At 24.4% G+C, this 21,085-nt stretch overlaps 2 protein-coding genes across 4 annotated transcripts in view; one reads left to right on the top strand and one right to left on the bottom strand.

The window, feature by feature from the left end:
- Positions 1-15,691, top strand: part of LOC113557508 (arrestin homolog) — a 94,928-nt gene extending 79,237 nt beyond the window's left edge. For both annotated transcript variants that reach the window (XM_026963076.1, XM_026963075.1), the window contains 7 exons: positions 6,981-7,019; positions 7,989-8,130; positions 10,323-10,472; positions 12,212-12,359; positions 13,295-13,584; positions 14,315-14,693; positions 14,980-15,691. In XM_026963076.1, coding sequence (XP_026818877.1) covers positions 6,981-7,019; positions 7,989-8,130; positions 10,323-10,472; positions 12,212-12,359; positions 13,295-13,584; positions 14,315-14,693; positions 14,980-15,086 — 1,255 coding nt within the window. In that variant the 3' untranslated portion in view covers positions 15,087-15,691. The remainder of the gene's footprint in view (positions 1-6,980; positions 7,020-7,988; positions 8,131-10,322; positions 10,473-12,211; positions 12,360-13,294; positions 13,585-14,314; positions 14,694-14,979) is intronic.
- Positions 1-19,855, bottom strand: part of LOC113557509 (14 kDa phosphohistidine phosphatase) — a 153,322-nt gene extending 133,467 nt beyond the window's left edge. Inside the window, exons 1-2 of one of the 2 annotated variants that reach the window (XM_026963077.1) lie at positions 19,651-19,855; positions 18,789-18,954 (exon numbers count right to left, since the gene is read on the bottom strand). In XM_026963077.1, the coding sequence (XP_026818878.1) occupies positions 18,789-18,954; positions 19,651-19,698 (214 nt within the window). In that variant the 5' untranslated portion in view covers positions 19,699-19,855. The remainder of the gene's footprint in view (positions 1-18,788; positions 18,955-19,650) is intronic. The other variant, XM_026963078.1, reaches the window with a different exon arrangement.
- Positions 19,856-21,085: the final 1,230 nt, after the last annotated feature.

Below are 21,085 nucleotides of genomic sequence, written 5' to 3' on the forward strand. Positions count from 1 at the left end.
TATGTAACAAACCTACCATACATACATATTACACATATATTATATAGTCCAACCGTTGTTTATGCATTCATAACATCATTATTGTGACAAATATCTAAATCGTATAGAGGAGGGAAATGAAGCAAACGTATAACGTTGTTGATGGTAAGTTTTTTTTTTATTATTTCACAGTTAATAAAAAACAAGAGAACAAGTCGGACGTTATCCAAATTCATCGAGTGCGCCGACATTTTTACCCTTCAAAACTAATTAACTGTTTGTGTCCGTCAGTTATCGAATAGAAAGTAGGGTGACACTTTTATCGAAATGTTTGCGGAACGTCGTTATCAATCACCATTTATACAGGATAGTTCAAACTCTCGAGAGGTACAGAATTTTATTTCACTTTTACTTCATACTGTGTACAATAAACACAAAACTAAGACATAATACGGGTATATAGGTACACGCAATCAACAACAGTGAAACCCCTCTACTGCAGCCATCATAGAGGAATTAAATAGATCCGCTATTTGAATGGGTTATTTTTTCAAGTATGTTTATGCTAGGGAGTTTATAAATGTCCGCTATCAAAAGTGTATTTACTATAAAATGGATTCACTGTAAAATGATCAAAAATAAGGAATACATTTTAAGCTTTGAACGAGTTAAACTAAAAAAATATGAAAAATCTAAACTTGTCTTTTAAACTCAACAAACACTTAATTCTTTATTATAATGCAAATAAATCTTTTTATATTTAACTTTCTAAATAAAAATTTTAAAACGCAATAGTAAATATTAATCAAAAGTCAAAAATGCAACTAAAAATGTGTCACTTTTGTGCTTAAGACTTACAAAATTTTGTATGTGTTTTAATTATCGTGGACAGATTTCAATTCAAATCAGTCAACTTCGATTCTATAAAAGTGCATAAAATTTTTGTTAATTACATAACTAAATTCAATTATTATATTATTTAAAAACTTTACACAGCAATAATCTGTATAATAATGGATCAAACTTAAAAATTGCCGATTGGGAAGTCGAAAATATTTGTACGAAAAACGAACAATTAGAATTTTAATATTTAATTTAACGAAAGTATTACAGAATAACATTGTATTACAACTGAACAGTTGCAAATGGTACATTCATAATTTTCAGGTTACAAAGTTCTAAAGTGATTTAACATTTAGTTTGTGACAAAAACAAAAAATAAACATTTGCTTTGCAGATAATTAGTCTAAATTACGAATTTAAGAAAAAAAGTAATTGATTATATTTTAATAATACAAGTATTAAACTCATACAATACGTATGATTTCAAACGAACATAAATTACCAACATAATTGTATTTGGTTTTAATTTTAATACAATACATAAAACCGCCAAAGTAATTTAATTGCAACAAACATTCTGAGTAAAATACACTTTTAATTCGCCTTTGTATGAAAAAATTTGTTTTGAAAACGATCTGATATAAACCATAGTTTATCACATAAACTGCAAAAATAATAAAATGAATTTCCACAATAAACTTTTGTTTAGCTAGTGAAAATACCTAAATGCATTTTGCAATCGATATATTACCAGTTGTCTTTTCTATTGACATAAAGGACTCGATACATATTTTACGATATCTTCATAAGGAATATTCAAAATTATTTACAAGTTCGTCGTTACATTATAATTCAAAAACAAATATAAAATACATTTATCACTCTGTTCAGAATCTAAAAAATAACTTTAATTAAGTGTATTGTTTTTTTATTTTAATTTTTTTTATACAATTATTATTATTATAAACTCAATACTTTAGTTTTTAAATTAAAAATAAACCCTGCTATATATTAAAACTAAATCAAAACTTTTTCAAGTATCATAGGCTTAAAATAAGTTTACATATAACGATATAACCTATTTAATCTCCTTATTTTGTTAAATAGTTTTATTTGGATTGTTTATATAATTTACGTTTATAAAAGTTGTAAAAAAATTATGATTAAAAAATAAAATATAAATGTTCTTATTCTTGTCAAACTATTTAAAAAAGTGTAGTTAATAAACACTAAGAAAAAAGTAATAACGTGTAATTTTATATCATATTGCATTTTCAAATCACTGTTATTTATTTTATTTTTTTAACTTGAAATTTAAATAAATGTTAAAATAAAAAATAAATAAAAAAAATACAAAAAAAATTTAAATACAAGTGAATTTAATAAAAAAATTTAAAAAAAAACCCTGGAATATATTTCAGATAATTTTAGGGAATTAAATTACTACTCTCGCGAATAATTTGCAAGCACATACAATATGTATTTTCAATACTCACATGTTATACTGAATAGGACCTATACTATAATGCCTTCTGAATTAATGCGGGCTTGTGTGAAAACATGCTTCAGCTTATTTCACAAATAATGGAATTGAATAGAGTACACTGTACATGTCAATTTGCACTACCATTGATAATAGTAATAATAATAATAATAATAATAAACTGGTGTTATTTAATTAATTCATTTACTAAAAATTTAAAATGAAACAATATGTATTTTATTATTACATAACAATTGAAAATTAAAAGTTATCTTAATTTATTTCATAAAATCTATATATACATATTTATTTATTTATTTATATATACTCGTATAAATAAATAATAAAACTATGTAAATATTTATAGAAATTCGCAACCAACTTGAAAAAAAAATCATCTAAGAATCCACCCGAACATAATATTTAATGAAATAATCATTTCAAAATAATATAGTACCTATTAATAATAATTCTAATACATCAAGAGAACATAACCTAATCAATTTTTCGATTGATTTTAACGTTAGTCCCATTTTTAAAATAAATAAAAGTGATAAATAATAAACAGACATGTCTTCAAAATTGTATGCTACGCTGAAAAGAAAATTACATAAAAATCTATGTCATATACCTAACCTTACCTAGCTTAAAAAACCATTATAAATTTCATAAATTAAGAACTAGATTTTCACATAATAACCATAAACGTGATATACCCAACCTAACATAATTTATTTTTTTAATAATTATAAATCGTTGATTTGTTTAAATAAAATATCACCACGCACAAAGTACCAACTTAATAATAATAACTACACGGAATCAATAAGAGTTAATTTATACAATTATAATTATATTCCCGCCTCAATGCTACACATGCCAAGCTTACGGTCATACGCGCAACTACTGTAGTCAGCAGTCCAGATGCGTTAAATGCGACGAAAATCACTCAACTGATATGTGCACCAAAGATAGTAACCTCCCGGCTAAATATGCACTATGCTCTAGTGCACACACAGTATCATATAAAGGTTGTATCATTTACAAAAAACTAACAAAATCTACAAACAAACCAAAAAAAATAGAAATTCCAAAACAACAAGACACCTCACGTCGTCATGCATCGCATACACCTCCGTCCGATCCATCATATGCCAGTGTAATAGCCGCCCAACCAATATCCAGTACTACAAATTCAAATTCAAATTCAACGTCAAATATCTTAAACTAACTCAAAATATTATTAAATCCATTAATTTCTCTAATAACTGTAATTTTAAGCAAACTCACAACAATATTCCCATAGCAGTCATTATTTCCAATGTTAAATCTTTTATCTACAAATCTCATTAAAATTATCTACAATCCCCATTCCATATTATATTTGTATAAAACGTAATCTTAACTTCTAAACTGTAATCTACAAACTTGCAATAGCATGCACAATATGCTGAAACATTTAATTATAATAAAAAAAATAATAATAATAGTTATATACCTATATATTAGCCATGCTATGGTCCCCACGCATCAAATAAAAGATAATGGTCAGGCGGTGAAACCGCAACATGAGTAGAAGTAGTAGAACCCATAAATATACTGATTATTGTGGTTGAGGACATAAATACACGAAGATTCATATAAAAATGATAATAACATAAATAATAGTTGTCGTATTGGCATGCCTGCCTTATATACCCACAAATATGTATTATTATTTTTGTTTTGAAAAATGTTGAGTCGGTCAAACAACAAAATGTCCATCTTTAAGCGTGGCGTTAACGAGTTTATCATTAGAAACAAGCTGCAGAGGGATGAAATACCATTTAATTGTTAAGAATAAATACCCTTAAAACCATTAACAAAACACACGTGTCTAAACGTTGCATGCTATATTTTTGTAAAATAGATAATATGTTCTTGTGTTTGGAATAATTATATTGTAATCATTATTCTTGTCTTCAAAAATCAAATTAGTCAACAATTAGTAAGTACATTAAAAAAAGAACGTAACACAACTGATACTGTTATAATTACTATTATTACTTATGTAGAAAGTTATATATAATTATACAGTTTTAACTAGTATGTTGATAGAATAATAAAAAAAATGTATTCTGAAATAAATTTGCATAAAATGTTTTCGAATTATAAGTGTGAGAAAGAAATGGTGGTTGATACAAGGCCGTAATTGAAAAAAATTTTGGGGCTTAACATTTTTTTTAATATAGATATTGAAATTTTATAATCAATAAACTATTATATTCACCACTAAAATGTTTCTACTTTTAGAAATTTCGAGGGACGTTCCGGTCCCTGGACCTTCTCCCAAGTTATGGCCTTGGGTTGATATAACACTACACTAGTTGTAATGATTTGTAATGATTTTTGAATAGTTAGCGTTTAATGGAATTTCGAGTTGAAATTTTTGTTTTGAAACATGGTCAATCCTAATAATTAACAATATGATGTCTAGAACAGATGAAAATAGATAGATAGATCATTTCAAATCGTTGTGTATTCATTTGATTGTGACCACGATGCATACAAATGACTGCGTTTTCAACGTGTAAGACTGTGTATTTTCCAAGATAAGCTTAATATAAATGTCGTCTAATCTCTAACGTCCAATAGTATATTACAAACCATACTATATATTATATTCCGATCTCTATAAACAAATGACAGAAAACATATTCCTCTGTCTATATCGTTACTACTACTCATCACTATCCTAATTGATATTTTATATGGTACAATTTAGAACTATCCCTGAGTGCTAAGGATCCATCCTCCCCAACGTCACAAAATAAAACAGTGTTACGACTTATAACAGAAAAATGATAATGATTGAACCCTGTCTCAAGAATAAACATGTGAACATTAAAAAGCCCAAACATTATGCTTATAATTTATAATAAAAATGTATACACACCATGCATTACAATTAAAAACAATACCTAATATAAATTAGTAAATCGTATTTATTGTATAATTATATAATTGGTACCATAGAAAAATTTAGTACACCTTTAAAATTAGTCTTAAGTTATAATTAACATAAAACTAAATAAAACATAATAAAATATAATTGCATAAAAGATATTATGATTATTAGATACATATGCGACAGGCAAACGACTCTCATACGCATGAACACAAAATGCACGTGCCCATGGCTGTGGTCGTCTTGAACTGTAAACTATTAAAACTTTCAAATAAATTAGGTTAACGATATTATTAAACTGCAGACAACTATGCTAAAACTAAAAACATTATATTTTTTCAAATAAACAAAAACTTGTCTTGAGAATACTATTTTGTTACTAAATTGTTATACCACGTTTAAAACCATATTCTACTTTATTCAATTATTTGTAAAAAATACTATGTTAATATAAATATAAATTGAATACTATACAGTTGTCATCAATGTCAAAGATTCCGGTAAAGTAAATATTGCCTGAAGACATCAATAATTACGGGTATAATTGGTGTATATTTCTGAATTTGATAAATAAGTTTATTCAATATTATTTATCGATATATTTCCGAAGTTTTTATACAATTATCATTCATGAAACATTATATCACAACTTTTTTAGAGTATGAAGGCTCAGAGTATGTGCAAATTGAAAAAATGATTTTCGTGGGTAAAATAATAACTAGCAAATTTCAAAAATCTCATGGAAATACAAATACATGTTAAATATTTTCACAGGAAAAAAATAGTTTCAAATATTTCGTGTGAGTGCAGAGGTAAAAAAATACACGTCTCTACAGCTCCCATCACTTAATTTTTTGGATTCACGCTAAAAATAACTACATGATGCAAACTAAAAAAAAATAGTAGGTATGCAAACAAATATTAAATATTTACTTTTTTCCAAATCAACACTTTGAAAATGTTATTGCAAGGCTCAAGGCTAGTATGTATTCTATGTGCTTAATAGTTTACTTTGTGAAAATAAATAAAATAATATATTTTACCTATAATATTAGTAATTAATAATTATTTAATATGGTACCATTATAATAGTTATAATAAAGGATTTTGTTGATTTAAGTAGTGTACTAATAAATTAATTAATATTACTCACTATGGCTATCAATTTTAGTAATTGTATGCTATGTCTATCCAATTCTACCACTTAATCAAATTATATATTGTTAATAATGGCTTTTCATTACTAAAAATAACTGATTGCCAACATTGGCGGTAACATAATATATACTATAAATAAATAATATATTTATTTATTCTCCAAAAAGATAATGAATATATATGATATCTGAACTAATACCCAATAATTATAACATACAAATAAATAATTTAAATAAACATAATGTAAGCATGTAAAATATATTATTGTATCTATATTATTTTAAAAGTTGTATTTGAGCATATCTTTAAAAAATAAAAATGATATCGGATTGATTTTATTCTACTTAGTAAATATACATTTGACTTCATTATATTTTATCTAATTAAATTACAAAGTTTAACCATTGGATATAAATAATATTATACTATATATAGTAGGAATACTTAGTTATTTTATATAATCAATCGGTAAATTGATTATAGTATTAATATTAATATCAACTCTAACGTTATTATACAGTTAAAACCTACCTATTACTTATTAAATCTTTGTTTGTTATCATTTTTCAGATCATGCATTCAAGATTCATTACCAGGGATAGCACACAGGTAACTTTCTATTTATATTAGTTATATTTTTTAGGATTTTAATTATGTAGGTAAATCATTATGTACATCTAATTCATTAATAAAACACCAATTTCTATACTTATCAGTTTTACGTTCAATTATTACATATATGAACATAGAATATAGATAGTATGCAATTTATATTGCATACACTTATTATAATTATTATACTCTAGTGTATAGTACTTTAATTAAAAATTAATAAATAAAATATTATCAGATAACGTTCAATATTTCATTATTCTGGATGTTTTAGAAAATGATAACCATTAATCAATGCTATTCGCCTTTCAACAAGGTATAGACATTTCAGATAACTGCTCACGACATTCTAAAGCATAATTTATTATGGAAATATCTACAGTTACTGATTTAAATTTTTTTTATATTCAAATAAAGTATAGGCAAACATTGTTTTTAATACAATTATGCACACTGCAGCATCACATTGAATTCTCTCTTCAATATATGGCGTACGTCGCGTAGGCGCATTCAGTATATTATTTCCCCTTTTAATTAAAAGTAATGAACCCATCAGGAACTCATATGCCAATTAACTACAACACCTATTAAAAAATAATATGAACAAAGAAAAAAGGTGAAATCCATTATATGAATAATTTAATATAGCGATATTCCTCTTCTATATTTCAAAAAAAGAATTCAATTTTTCGTATTTGCCCAAACTAAAATGTTGAAAAATAAAACAAATAAAACCTATAAAAATTAAATTAACAATGATTTATCGCACAATAACGGATACACGATGAAGCGTAAATCAGTAGATAATATTTGTATGCTTTAGCATAAAATCAATTTTTAATGCTCGATATTTAAATAAATTTAACTTTGACTGTATATAAATACAACTTAAATATTCTTACGACTAATCACTTTTTTTAAAACTATAAAAATCCAAAAATATATTTTTTTATATTTATATTACAGAGTTTTTAGAAAAACTGCCCAGAACAATAAGCTGTGTTTATATTTGGGTAACAGAGACGTAGTGGTGTCCAACAATTCATCCACAAAAATACACGGGATCGTATTAGTGGAACCAGATCTATTAAGGGATACAAAGAAAAAGGTATACATATTGAAGTATATATAATTAAAAAAAGTAACTAAATATTTTTTATGAAATCATTAAAGTAAACAGTATCGTATTTCAGAAAATAATAATACATTTTATTTATCATTAATTAAGTTATTAAATATGGATAATATATTTAATTACAAACTTTGAATATACATAGAAGTTATACTGTTTGTAATGAATTAATAAAAAGTGTAATCAAAATCACGGTTATTATAAATTCTATAAAATATATTATCTACGTTGACAATATAATTGTATTTGTATTATTACTTTATTATGATGGTTGTCATTGAAAATTATTCTAATAAAACATTTACTCGTTTCAAGTTTTGACGTATAAACTTGCATATATAGGCTACTACACATTTTAAACTTCATGATTCTAATTATTATAAAAAAATTATTCTTACATAAACAAGGCAAATTTTTTATTTAGAAATGAATTACAAACATTTTTCATATCAATAATATAATAATATACATGTTATTATTTGTTAAGTAGGTAAATGAATAAAATGAAAAATGTATAATAATAAAATACAATAATTATTCGTTATTTAATTAGAAAAAACATAATAATATAATCAAACATGATATAAATGATTTCAAATAAATTCCAAAATACACGTATAGGTAAATACGTTTAATATTATGTTATTAATAGGGCAGAGGACTTGTAGCATTTGCATATTTCTTCTGTACAGTCACAAAAACAGCAGAGTACAAAACAAATACGTTTTATGCTTTTACAAAGTTAGTTTTGGAATTTTATTTTGCATATAAATTTGAGTTTTTTTATTTTAAGGACGTATTTTATCCATTTTATACTATTGGAGGACATACATATATTTTAACTTAATTAGGTAATAATTTTATCAATTTTTTCTTCCACTGACGTTTTTATTTTAAATAATACAACCATAACATAAATTTATTTTTTATTTTTATTGTATAATATGGTTTTTAACTTTCTATGGGTGCACGTTTTTTCTAGAAGTGCTTGAAGATTGCCGAAAAGACAATATGATTAATTTGTATTTATTTTATTAATAAATAGTATAGGTTACGATGTGATGTCATATTGCCTGTAATTTAATACTTAGTTGTAAATGTATAATACGCAGAACAAATAAAACTAATTTAAAATAATAAATTCTGTCAAATAAATTACAAAAAAATAAATAAAAATATTATTTTTATTTTTAAAATGCATATTTTGGGAATTTAAATGCATATTTGGTAATTTTTAATGGCTAGAAGTCCTTTACCCCAATTATTATAAATATAAATAGTGTAGGTATACTGAATCATGAACAGGAAATGTACGCGTGGTTGGGTTGTTATATACTCGCGGTTGTAATGATCAATCATAGTATAATTAATAAGTATTATTTCAAGTACCTACCATAATTTAATTAAGCATTTTTAACAATTACTGTATAAGTATTGTCTAAAATAATTTAATTGATAAGTACGTATACCGTATACGTATGTAAAGGATGTGTTAAGTGCACACTGGAATTCATATAATATACCATTGAAGAAACATTCCTTTACGACTTCACATACACAGTACAATACTGTAAAACGCGTAGGATTGATTATTTTTTAAATCGACGAGACATACACTGGCGTTAAAAGCATTTCAACGCGGTCATGCTGAGTTTTACAGTATTATTATTGCTCTTATAACTTCCCGCTTCTTTTGCGTCTTTAATGGATTTTAAATGAGCACCCTCGACAAAACGCAACAGAACGATGGTGTTTAACAGGAGAATTTTAATACAAAGACGTTTGTGTATAGATTAAATGTTATGTGTGTTAAATGCTAATCATTAATTAGATAAGTAACCAATAAAAAAAAATTTTAAAAAATAATATAGGCATAATGCATTTTATACAGATCTATAAATGAATCACCCTGTACAAAAGTATCCGACAAATTTTGATGGATTCACGGTAAAATAGTTTTAAGTGATTAATAGAACACAATCTACTACCCAACTTTATTTCCAAGTGTAACATTGCATGGTATATTATACATGATATTAATAATTATCATTACTAAAAAATGTAGTCTCAAATAATTTTAATACATTTTACCGTAATTGAAATTTTTAACGTCCTAAAAACAAAATGATATGTAGTAACTTTTTATTTTATGCATTTTATTCATAAAGGTATTTGGGCAAATAACATTAACTTTCCGTTATGGGAGAGAAGACGAGGAAGTAATGGGATTGAAATTCTGTAACGAAGCAATCATGTGTTTAGCACAAATTTATCCACCTCACGAAAATGCACAACGTGAACAAAACACACCATTACAGGTATAAGTATTGATTATATTATATATTATGTTCCACTAAAAATAAAGTATTTTTATAATTACTTTAAACAATCAACTATTAATACTTTAAAACTTAATTTATACATTATATTTTATGTATATTTCAATAATATAACTTTCTGAAATTTATTAATATTCTTTAAAGATATAAAAAAATAAAAATAATTTATTATTTTAGATAAAAATACTAGTAGTAATTTACTTTAAAAATAAAACATAATAAATCAAACACGATTTAAACATTATATTCTATTTAAATTTAATGATTATGGTTAAACAAATGATTTCCAATTTAATTGTTTTTAAATAAGTAAACTTCAATAAAATTGATTGTAAATATAAAATTAATTCTTAAATTTAACTATAGTAAAAATTTTAAAAAATAAACAACATACAAATAAAATTAATAATTAATTTCTGTGCCAAATTATTTATAAAAATTTCCAAAATCATTAAACAACTATATTTAACATACCAATTATTTATGATCACAAATTAAAATTATACAATGTATATTGTACAATGTACATTTAGTGTACCTTTTATTCGATAAATTCTTAACTGAAAAAGAAATAGCTAAATGATATAATTTTTTGAAACTCTTTATGTACACCAATCTACTTACCTAAATAATATTATTAATATAAATTGTTTGTTTTTTATTTACCCCCGAAATCCTTTTTTTTTTGTTTTCCGAGTTACTTATATCATTAATATACATATTTATAAAATTTAAGATAAATCTATAATAACGCTAAATTATTTGTAATTTGTAATCATAAATATCAAATAGTAATGATAAACACGGATTTTAGTTAAGAAATACAAGTGGGTTCCATTATTTTTGTGAACACGATTATAGTTTGATTATAATTTACTCGATAATTTATAATGTATATGATTTAAATTTTTTTAGCTGCTTCATCATTATCTCCTTCTATTTTAACTATACCATTTGTGTAAGGTCAGCTTTGGCTTGTTTTATATTATATGTTTGATAAATGTTAAATGTTATGATCTTGTATTCTATTATTAGTAAATAGTAATAATATTTGAACAAAAAAAGAAATGTTGTGTTCGCTGTACACATAATGATACTAATATACTTATAATTAATACATTAATCTATGGTTTACAATAATATTAATACATTGTTATGTTAAATGTATGGGTACCATAATTTATTGTTAACATAATTGTAGTTATAAAAAATTAGATGTATAGTAAACATTTTATAAAAAAAATGGTCACAACAAAATATTAGGTGATAAATAGGTATTCTAGCATTGCGAAAATTAAAAAAAAAAAAAATAGTGCCCTATCACCAAAAATAATTTTCTAGCTACGGCATTGTATGCTAGTATATCGATAATCGATATGCAATATGTATTTAAATGAAAACACGACATATTATTGAAAAAATATATAAGTTATATAGCAAATACAATTAAATAATTCAAAACATCAAATAGTTCAATAACTATAAAAACATTGATTTAACTTGATTTAATAATAAATATATAATAATTAAATAATAATTGTGTTAAAAAAATAATAAAAATGACCCATTTCATCAATGCAAATAATAAATATAGAATTTATTTTATATACTGTTATCATTTATCGAACTTTTAATTAATCAAATTAAAACATCTAACGAAAAATATTTACACATATACGACACTATTTAAATACAAATTTTTGTTTTCACTTTCTAAGGAAATGCTTATACAAAGACTGGGAAGCAATGCTCATGCGTTTTCAATGGAAATAACTCATTTAGCTCCACCTAGCGTCCAATTAGTTCCTGCCAAAGAATACAATGGTGCTCCAATAGGAACTAGTTACGACATACGAGTATACATAGGTATGGATAAAAAAATTAAATAATATTATTAATTAGTATTATTTTATAATTTATATACACTAAATTGTAAGTGCACAGTATATACTTACTATACGCAGATCATTAACGATTTTATATGTTTTATTTGGGTCAGGATATATTTTAATAACGTAATAATCATTTAACAAATTATGTTATATATTTCAATCTTATTACTAAATTACTTTATCAGTCAATAAAACGATTGTAAACTGATTCGTAAAAGATTTTTATTACATAAATTAAGTTTATTTCTTTATCAAAATAATATAAATTAATTTTTTTAAGTTAATAATAAATTTTAAGTTTCTTAAATGTTTATGTTTTCTTGCAAACAAATTAAGTGATAGACATGTTTACTGTATGTTATCATTATAATATATGATGGTTGTAAAAACGCTTATTTTAATATATAAATAGAAGCTACAATGTACATGCATAATATTATCGCGTATGCAATGACACATCATTCATTGTAATTCCAAATCTCAAAGGAGGTTTACGCAATTATATTCAAATTAAAACAAGCGCTACAGATGTTATACCACAAACGATTTCTAGTTCAATTAATTATAAGTTTAACAAATGTCAAGGGAATGACATAATTTTACGGATAAAACATGAATATTTTCAAAGTGAAAAATGTTATATCTGTGAAACAAGGAGCACCCACTATCCTACTGGATGGTTTTTATATCCCTTAACACATGAACAAATAAGTTAAATCAATGAAATATTAATCAAACATAACAATACATATAATATAATGTCTAATGATATGTATATATAAGTTACTTTAATTCAATACTTGTGTTTTTAAAAATATAAAGTCCTGGTATATCGAAACCCCTCTAATATTTACTTAAAATATGTACTGCACAAAAATTAACAATGTTATTCTACATATAAAAATGTAGCCGAGAGGGCAGACGAAAAGCTACAGCGAAAAAATATCGTAAAAATGGGTATCAAAGTAGTTCAAATGGCTTCAGCGCCACCACCACCTACACCTACACCCAGATCAGAGCAGCCAAAAGGTTGGCGTCAAAGAGGACCACAAGCTACTTCAGAGAAACCGTTTTTACTTAGTGACGGTAAAGTTACTTTAGAGGCAAACCTAGACAAAGCTATTTATACACACGGTGATCCAATTCACGTGAATATCAGCGTGAAGAACACAAGTAAAAAAGCCGTTAGAAGAATAAAGGTAAAAGCTTTAAGTTAAACAAGTAAAAACTTCCACTATACTCTCAGCAAAATATATATGTAGTGCCACCCAAATGTGTTTTATTTTCTTATAACCGATTTCCAATTTAACTCATATATTTGAATATTTCTAAAATTTAATCAATACAACCAAGTAAATAATTTACAATCGTATTCTAATATGACTTTAATTATATATTCCATGAAAATTCTACCCACCGATAAAATATATCTAGTGAAATTTAACCCAGTGTCAATATTGTCTATAGGTATCAAAATTATGCCTGGGAATAAATATCCACAAAAGGTAAAAATATCGTTGAATTACATTTTCAAAATGTTAGGTTATCGTTAATAAGAATTTCTAAAAAAACAACTTAATTAATAAAATAATATAGTTAAAAAAAAAAACAATTTAAACTTTTAAATTCATCGGAAATCTATAACAAGTCAATATATCATTTCAATAAAATTCTAAAAAACAATTCTTAAATATCGGAAACTATATAGATAAATAAAGTATAAGCAAAAACACACTTAATCTCTTTTAGAAGGAAATACAAATATTATGTTGTTGTTGTGGCGTAATATAGTTAATGTACCGATTGTACAACTGTTAATATCTTACTGCAGGAATGCAGAATTACTAATACAACAATACAAACGCATTCTATGATATCAACTATTTAGCATCGAAATGGTCGGACTGACGATGTTATATACATTTATAGGTGTTCATCGTACAGCATGTCGACGTATGCATGTTCAGTAACGGTAAATTCAAGAACACAGTGGCATCGGATGAATGTGCAGATGTACCAATACCCGGCAATGGTGGTTCACTCGAAAAAGAATACCTACTACATCCTATCAAAGCAAGAACTAAAAATTGGATAGCATTAGAGGACTCGTTGGGGTCTGCCATAAATAAGTCGGAAGGCACGTTGTCCAGTACAGTGGTGTGCGTATCACCAGAGGACAGAAACGTGTTCGCCATTTACGTCACGTATTACGTTAAAGTTAAACTTTTAATAGGCGCCATGGGCGGTCAGATGTCACTCAAATTACCGTTTACGTTGATGCACACACCATCAAATACTTACCCGGCAGGTAAACTATTTTTAGACATCTAGGCAACCTACTTATCATAATCGATAATGTCCAAAAATTAAATAATTATAATTTACTATACCTATTCTATATGGCTATATTGTATCTAGAATTATTTTTTCACGGGAAGATCCCAACAGTTATAATTTAGCCTATAGTTATTACTCATAAATGGCACAACCAAGAGGGAAGGGAAAGCCCTCAAAATACGGTCATGACTTAATCAATTTTGTATGTATCCATATAAATTATTAATATACCTACTATTTTTATGTATGTTACATAGAATGCAAGGATGCTTCATGTGCATCATTGGGACCCTGTTTAATGGTAGACAGTAAAGAAGCAGCCATGACATCAGAAGAACAGTGCACCAATAACTTAGCGCTCTGAGGATTAATCCAATCGGCCGATAATCGAGATATTCGTTCGACACCTACAATAACCACGGCCGATCAAAATGCCGAAAATCATCACGAAGACAACCGATTTAAATTTAAAAGGATTTTATGTTGTTTTAATAACAGCAGATAGTGTTAGGGGGACCAACTAAAAAGTTTTATTGTTATTTTTGTCAAACATTTTTATATTAAATAAAATAGATTGTATATAGTAGATACCTCTATTCGATTACATTAAAAACCATGTTTGTATAATAGTTAAAAATTTAATTTAGAAAAAAATATAACAATAATCAAATTCAATATTAGCCGAAAATAATTGACAGTTTTTAGGATATGTCTTCTTTATTATAACGACTGAGATTGTCAATTTGAATAATACAATCTCTTAAAACTAAAGAACATGTTACCTATAACCAGGCTGATTTGTTGCAGGGTAGAGTATTTTTACAATTTAAGAACTGTACAGTATTATTCTAGACAAGCCATATTCTAAAATCCAATGGAGCTCAATAATCTATTTAATGCTTCTATTAAAATGATTTTTTCAATAGTCATATTTAAGCAAATAAAATTAAGCACAGCATTAATAACCAATTAAAAATGGAAAAAAACTAAATATACTTTTATGCTTAAGTATAATAATTTCAGTTTTATTATATTCATTAGTTGAATTTCACAAATAGATTCATATTGTTTTAACAAATAAAAAAAAATATTTTATTTGTTTTCATAAAAACAATTTAATCCATGAGAATTTATGCATTGATGATTATTGATTAATATTATAATATATATAATAGAATATCATTTTTCTACAGATATAAGATATTAACACAATAATTATCATGACTTTACATAATTTAAGGAATTTGGAAAACATAAATTAAGAAAATTATTTAGATAAATATTTATCTGTAATGACCTCAATACTAGAAAAATGGTATAAAACACATTCAATATAAGATCCATTTTAAAGAAATTGTAAAAAAATATTAACGATAAAAGTATCATTGTAAAAACTGTATACTTCAGTGTTGGGTATTCATGTAGTGTGTGTGTTATGAACTTCAGGTAGTTAAAACAATACTACTAATAAAAAAACAATTATTTACGAGTATATTTCATTTATTTGGTTAATATCTTGTCAGTTTTTTTACCACAGAACTAATTTTATAAAAACTTATCAACACATTAACTTAAAGCAATTTAAATTTATTTAAAGCCAAGTTTGCAACTAGGAGATAAAATTATATTTTTATCTGTCAAGTGTCATTTTATTTAAATACTATTAAAGAACATCATATTAATATTATTTTAAACTAACTATTAATATACCACATTCAAATATTACAATAAATAAAAACAGTTAATGAAAACAAGATATTATACTTGAAAATACTTATGTGAATAAATGCTTGTGTTATAGTTACTTAAGTTATACTCCAAAAACAACATTAAATTTACCTTTTAACTTATTTTAAACAAAAAATATCCACTGACTTCTCAAAAAAATTTTCAAACCCTATTATCATATAAATATTCTACTAGGTTTATGTTAATATTATGTTAAGAAACTTGTACAATCAAATAAAGCATTGTGACATTTTATAAAGTTTAACATACTTAAGAATTTTTTTAGTTAAAATATGTATAGTGACATTTTGGGAAAAATAATTTTTTTTGACAAATTAATTTATAATTTTATAATATACATTATATGTGTTGTAATTGCTATCATAGAATTAGGGAGTCTAGAGTCTCATATATCTAGAAATGAATATTTAACATTTCAAGAAATACATTATGTATTTTACTCCGTAAATAGTTTATAATATAATGTAAACTAATAATAAATTAATTGCTTTTTGTCAAATAACTTAGCTATAAGTTTTCAATAAAAATGAATTATAGTTTCAACAGTAAAATAATGAATGTCTAAAGAAAATAAACATGTATGATAGGTAAAATAAATTAAATAACTCTAAAGGTATCAATTAAAAATGTAATTAAAATTTAGATTACTAGCCTTAAAATGATTTCAACATTAATAATTTGGTATATTGTTACCGAACTGTAAATAAATATAATTGTTGATGCTTAATCATTGTTATAATTAGATATATTGTATTATAATTATTGTAAAACATAAGATTCTCAGGTTTAAAAGTTAATAAATGTTGTGTGAAATTTTTAAACAACAATATTGTCACAGTAAAAGTATCTTAGATTAACTCATACATAAGTTTACAAATACCTAAATACATTTCGAAATAGTTTTATATAATCAACAAGTTTTATAAAATGTATCAATTTAACTATTTAAGCCAATGTACATATCAGATTTTATAAATGCTATGTAAGTACTAAGTATATATTTTTAATAGCATAATTAAAAGGTCAAGTCTCACATGTAGCGATTAAATATTTCAAAAAAATGTCATTAAGTGATTAGTGGGTACAAATAATTGTAATGAAAAATTAAAATTTATATCACTGATAAAAAAAAAAAGTTGATGAATTGTTTTGAATACATTTGTAATCCCAACAAACACAGAATAATATTATTCATAACATTTAATAAAATAATAACAAAACTAATAAATCTTATAATTTTTAAATTATTTAATATTGTTTAAACGATATATGTTCTAAAGAGACTAAACCTTTTAAAATGTATACATTAAATTTGTTAATAAATATAATATAATTGTGTCTAAATATAAATGATTTTTACACGCACTTGTAAATTAATATTTTGTACTTTCTTTTCCAATGGTTTTTAAAATTACTACATCAAGTTCCCATTCATTAGATGTAGTAACTAAGTATAATTAATAAAAATTATTTAGATTTTATACAAGATCCTGAGTAGATTGAAACAATCACAAATATAAAAAATGAGTGTATGAGGTATACATTTTGTCAAGATCTTTGGATATGAACATATCCAAATCTCACTTTATGACATAAGAAATCAAACTTAAGAAAAACTCTAAATTAGAACAATGAATATTATATTGAAATTAATACTTATTAACAGACTTGATACCTAACAGTAAATAAAAGTTTTAAAAAAAACTGTGGACAAAAAAATCTAATAAATGTTAGAAAATTTAAACATGAATTACACTACTAACATATAACCTATTTGCTGATATTAAAGTAAATTTTTCTTAAGTAACTTTTTATAGTAATAATAAAATAAAATAATGTCTTAACTATAAAAGTTAAAAGATAATTTCTTAAATCAATACACAATTAATTTTTAATAAATACAACTGAAAAATACAGTAAATCCACTATAATATAAAAATACTTGCAAACTTTACATTGATTATTATTGAGGTTATTACTTATTACTATTTTAAAATTAATATTCTATTAATTTTATATACTCGACTTACTTAAATACTATAATAACACATCAGAATGAAATATTATAAATAATAATATATAATATCATACACATTAATATCTAATACGTAAAAAACAGGGCATGGTAAAATTATCTATTTTATATACATATTTTTGTACTAAATTGTTAAAATATATTGAATTTCATTACCTACTTAAATGATTAAATTTAATTAACAAGTACTTTGTTACATTAAAATATTTATATATCAACTGAAAATTGATATAGAATCAAATTGATTTTAACTTAATATAATTCAAAAAAATTAATGCTTACCGTGAAAGTCAAATCTTTGACCACCCCGTACAACATATTTTGATTGGTTAGAAGAATCATTTTGATCTGTAACCTTAATCAAAATGTATTTATAACGGCCTTTGTCATCAATATCTACGTCTGGAATTTTCTCTAATGCTGAAGATGACATTGTACGTATGATTAACTGAAAAAATATTTGATTACATAAATAAAACATTTTCACATAAGAATAAAAGAATTAATATTCACAATACTTTTAAATAAATTATAAATCTCTAATATTTAATATAAAATATAACAAATTATACTTAATATTAATGAACATTTTTTTTTTTTAAAAACAAGCACCATATTATTCATTTTAAAATACCTAGGTATATTCATATTATGTGAATCATTAATTATTATTATTATTATTATTATTATTACTTATGCAATTTATTTATCTTTATAGATTTACTGTTCTCATTTTTATATTAAAGCTTACTCAGCGGATAACATTAAGTATTATATTTTTAATTTATTTTATGAACAAATGCATAGATTTAAAAAAAATATTATATATATAAATATTATAATGTTAATGGTGGAAACAAAAAGTTAAGATGCCATCTATTTTAGGTAACCATTATTATTTAAATAAATAATTCTTAGTAACAAAACATTCTTGCTTGAAATTTTATAAAACATTGTTTTATATTATTACCTACTGAATTCACTACTAAGTATTGTGTAAGGTATGACTCATAATATTTGTTTTGTATCTTAATGTGTTGATACGTTATTGTTTTGTTAAAACTTTTGAGAGCGGAACAAATTTTAATAAGAATAACTAAAATGACGATCATGGACTCAAGAGTAATTATAAATAAGTATTTACCTTAACAAATCGTAATTTTTTGAATGTTGTTAGTCTTTTAAAAGTCATCAACTTTTGGACTTTAACAACGGTTTCACGAAGAACCGGAAGAAGTAAGAAGAGGAGTTAATTACTGGCTTACAGCAATACCGCAGTCCAGTCAGTCCACAGATATTATAATAACATAGGTTTTAAAACAGGTAAGTAACCGGCAAGCGCCAATATAATAATAATATAATACTAACCAGTAACCGGTAAAATAAAAATCTGATAACATTTATCAATATTGATAATACCACAGAACCTTAAAGACCACTAGGTCGATAAATATATATTATATAACCTCCCATTGTGTATGTGGTTCAACCCCCCTCCACCGAAATATTTTCGAGTAACGAAGAAAAAATTGTTTATTATTTTGCGACACGATTTGTATTTCTAAATTTTGTAAACCCCCGAAATTTTTTTTGTATACGTACCTGAAATTTAGTATATTGTAAAATCAGTGGATCATAGGGAACAGTGATATTCTACCAAAAATTCTGATAAAAAAAAGTCCAATAAATATTTATACTTAACATTATTATTTTTTTAAATAGGTATACTATTAATATACTATTTTATATAGTGTGAACTTACATTGTTAAGAGGATGGTTCACTCGCACGTATTGTCTCAGTCTTACAAACGTATGTGTATACCATTTCAAAAAAGAAAGAAACATTTGGGCTGTATTCAAGTTAAACAACCAAATTTTCATGCTAGAAAGAGAAGAACTTTAACTGTACAACATACTATTTATTTATTTATTTTTTTAGATTCTGAACGGAGTAATGAATGTATTGATTTTACAAATATGTGTTTTTTTTTTTTTGTGTCTGTCATCACGTTTTGGAGTAGTAATAATGCTTCGATTTTTGATTTCAGCCCTTCTTTGAATAGGAAAATTCATCAATTTCCAGTAATTTTCAAAAACGTCGTGAAAAAACCTGAAAAAATAACAGAAAAAAGGGAATTTTTTGATTTTGTTGTAACTCATAAAAAAATCATTGTAAATACTTGAAATTTTCACAAAATGTTTATATTAACGTTATCTATTTACGATTAAATTTTCCTTATTTTGACCTTTTTTAAGCTACTTATAGACAATTGAAATTTTCTACTTTTCTAAGTTTTTTTTCTTGAAATGCCGATAAAAAAAATTTGGCTATCCAAAAAATCTTTAAAATTTTATTCAAGGCTTATTATAAGTTGTACTTATCGTAGTAAAAAAAAATCAAAAATCATTAGTCACAATTTTTGTTTATAAGCATTTAAAGTTCAAAAATTTACAAAGTATATCAAAATCGCGAAAATTTGCAAGAAATTTTAAAGTTGAAAATTCATAAAATTTTTGTGATTTATACCTAATGTTAAAAAAGGTTATTCATGAGTTTTCCTTCAAGTAACTGTAAAAA

This window comes from Rhopalosiphum maidis, chromosome 4 (genome assembly GCF_003676215.2).
Source record: "Rhopalosiphum maidis isolate BTI-1 chromosome 4, ASM367621v3, whole genome shotgun sequence".
NCBI lineage: Eukaryota > Metazoa > Arthropoda > Insecta > Hemiptera > Aphididae > Rhopalosiphum > Rhopalosiphum maidis.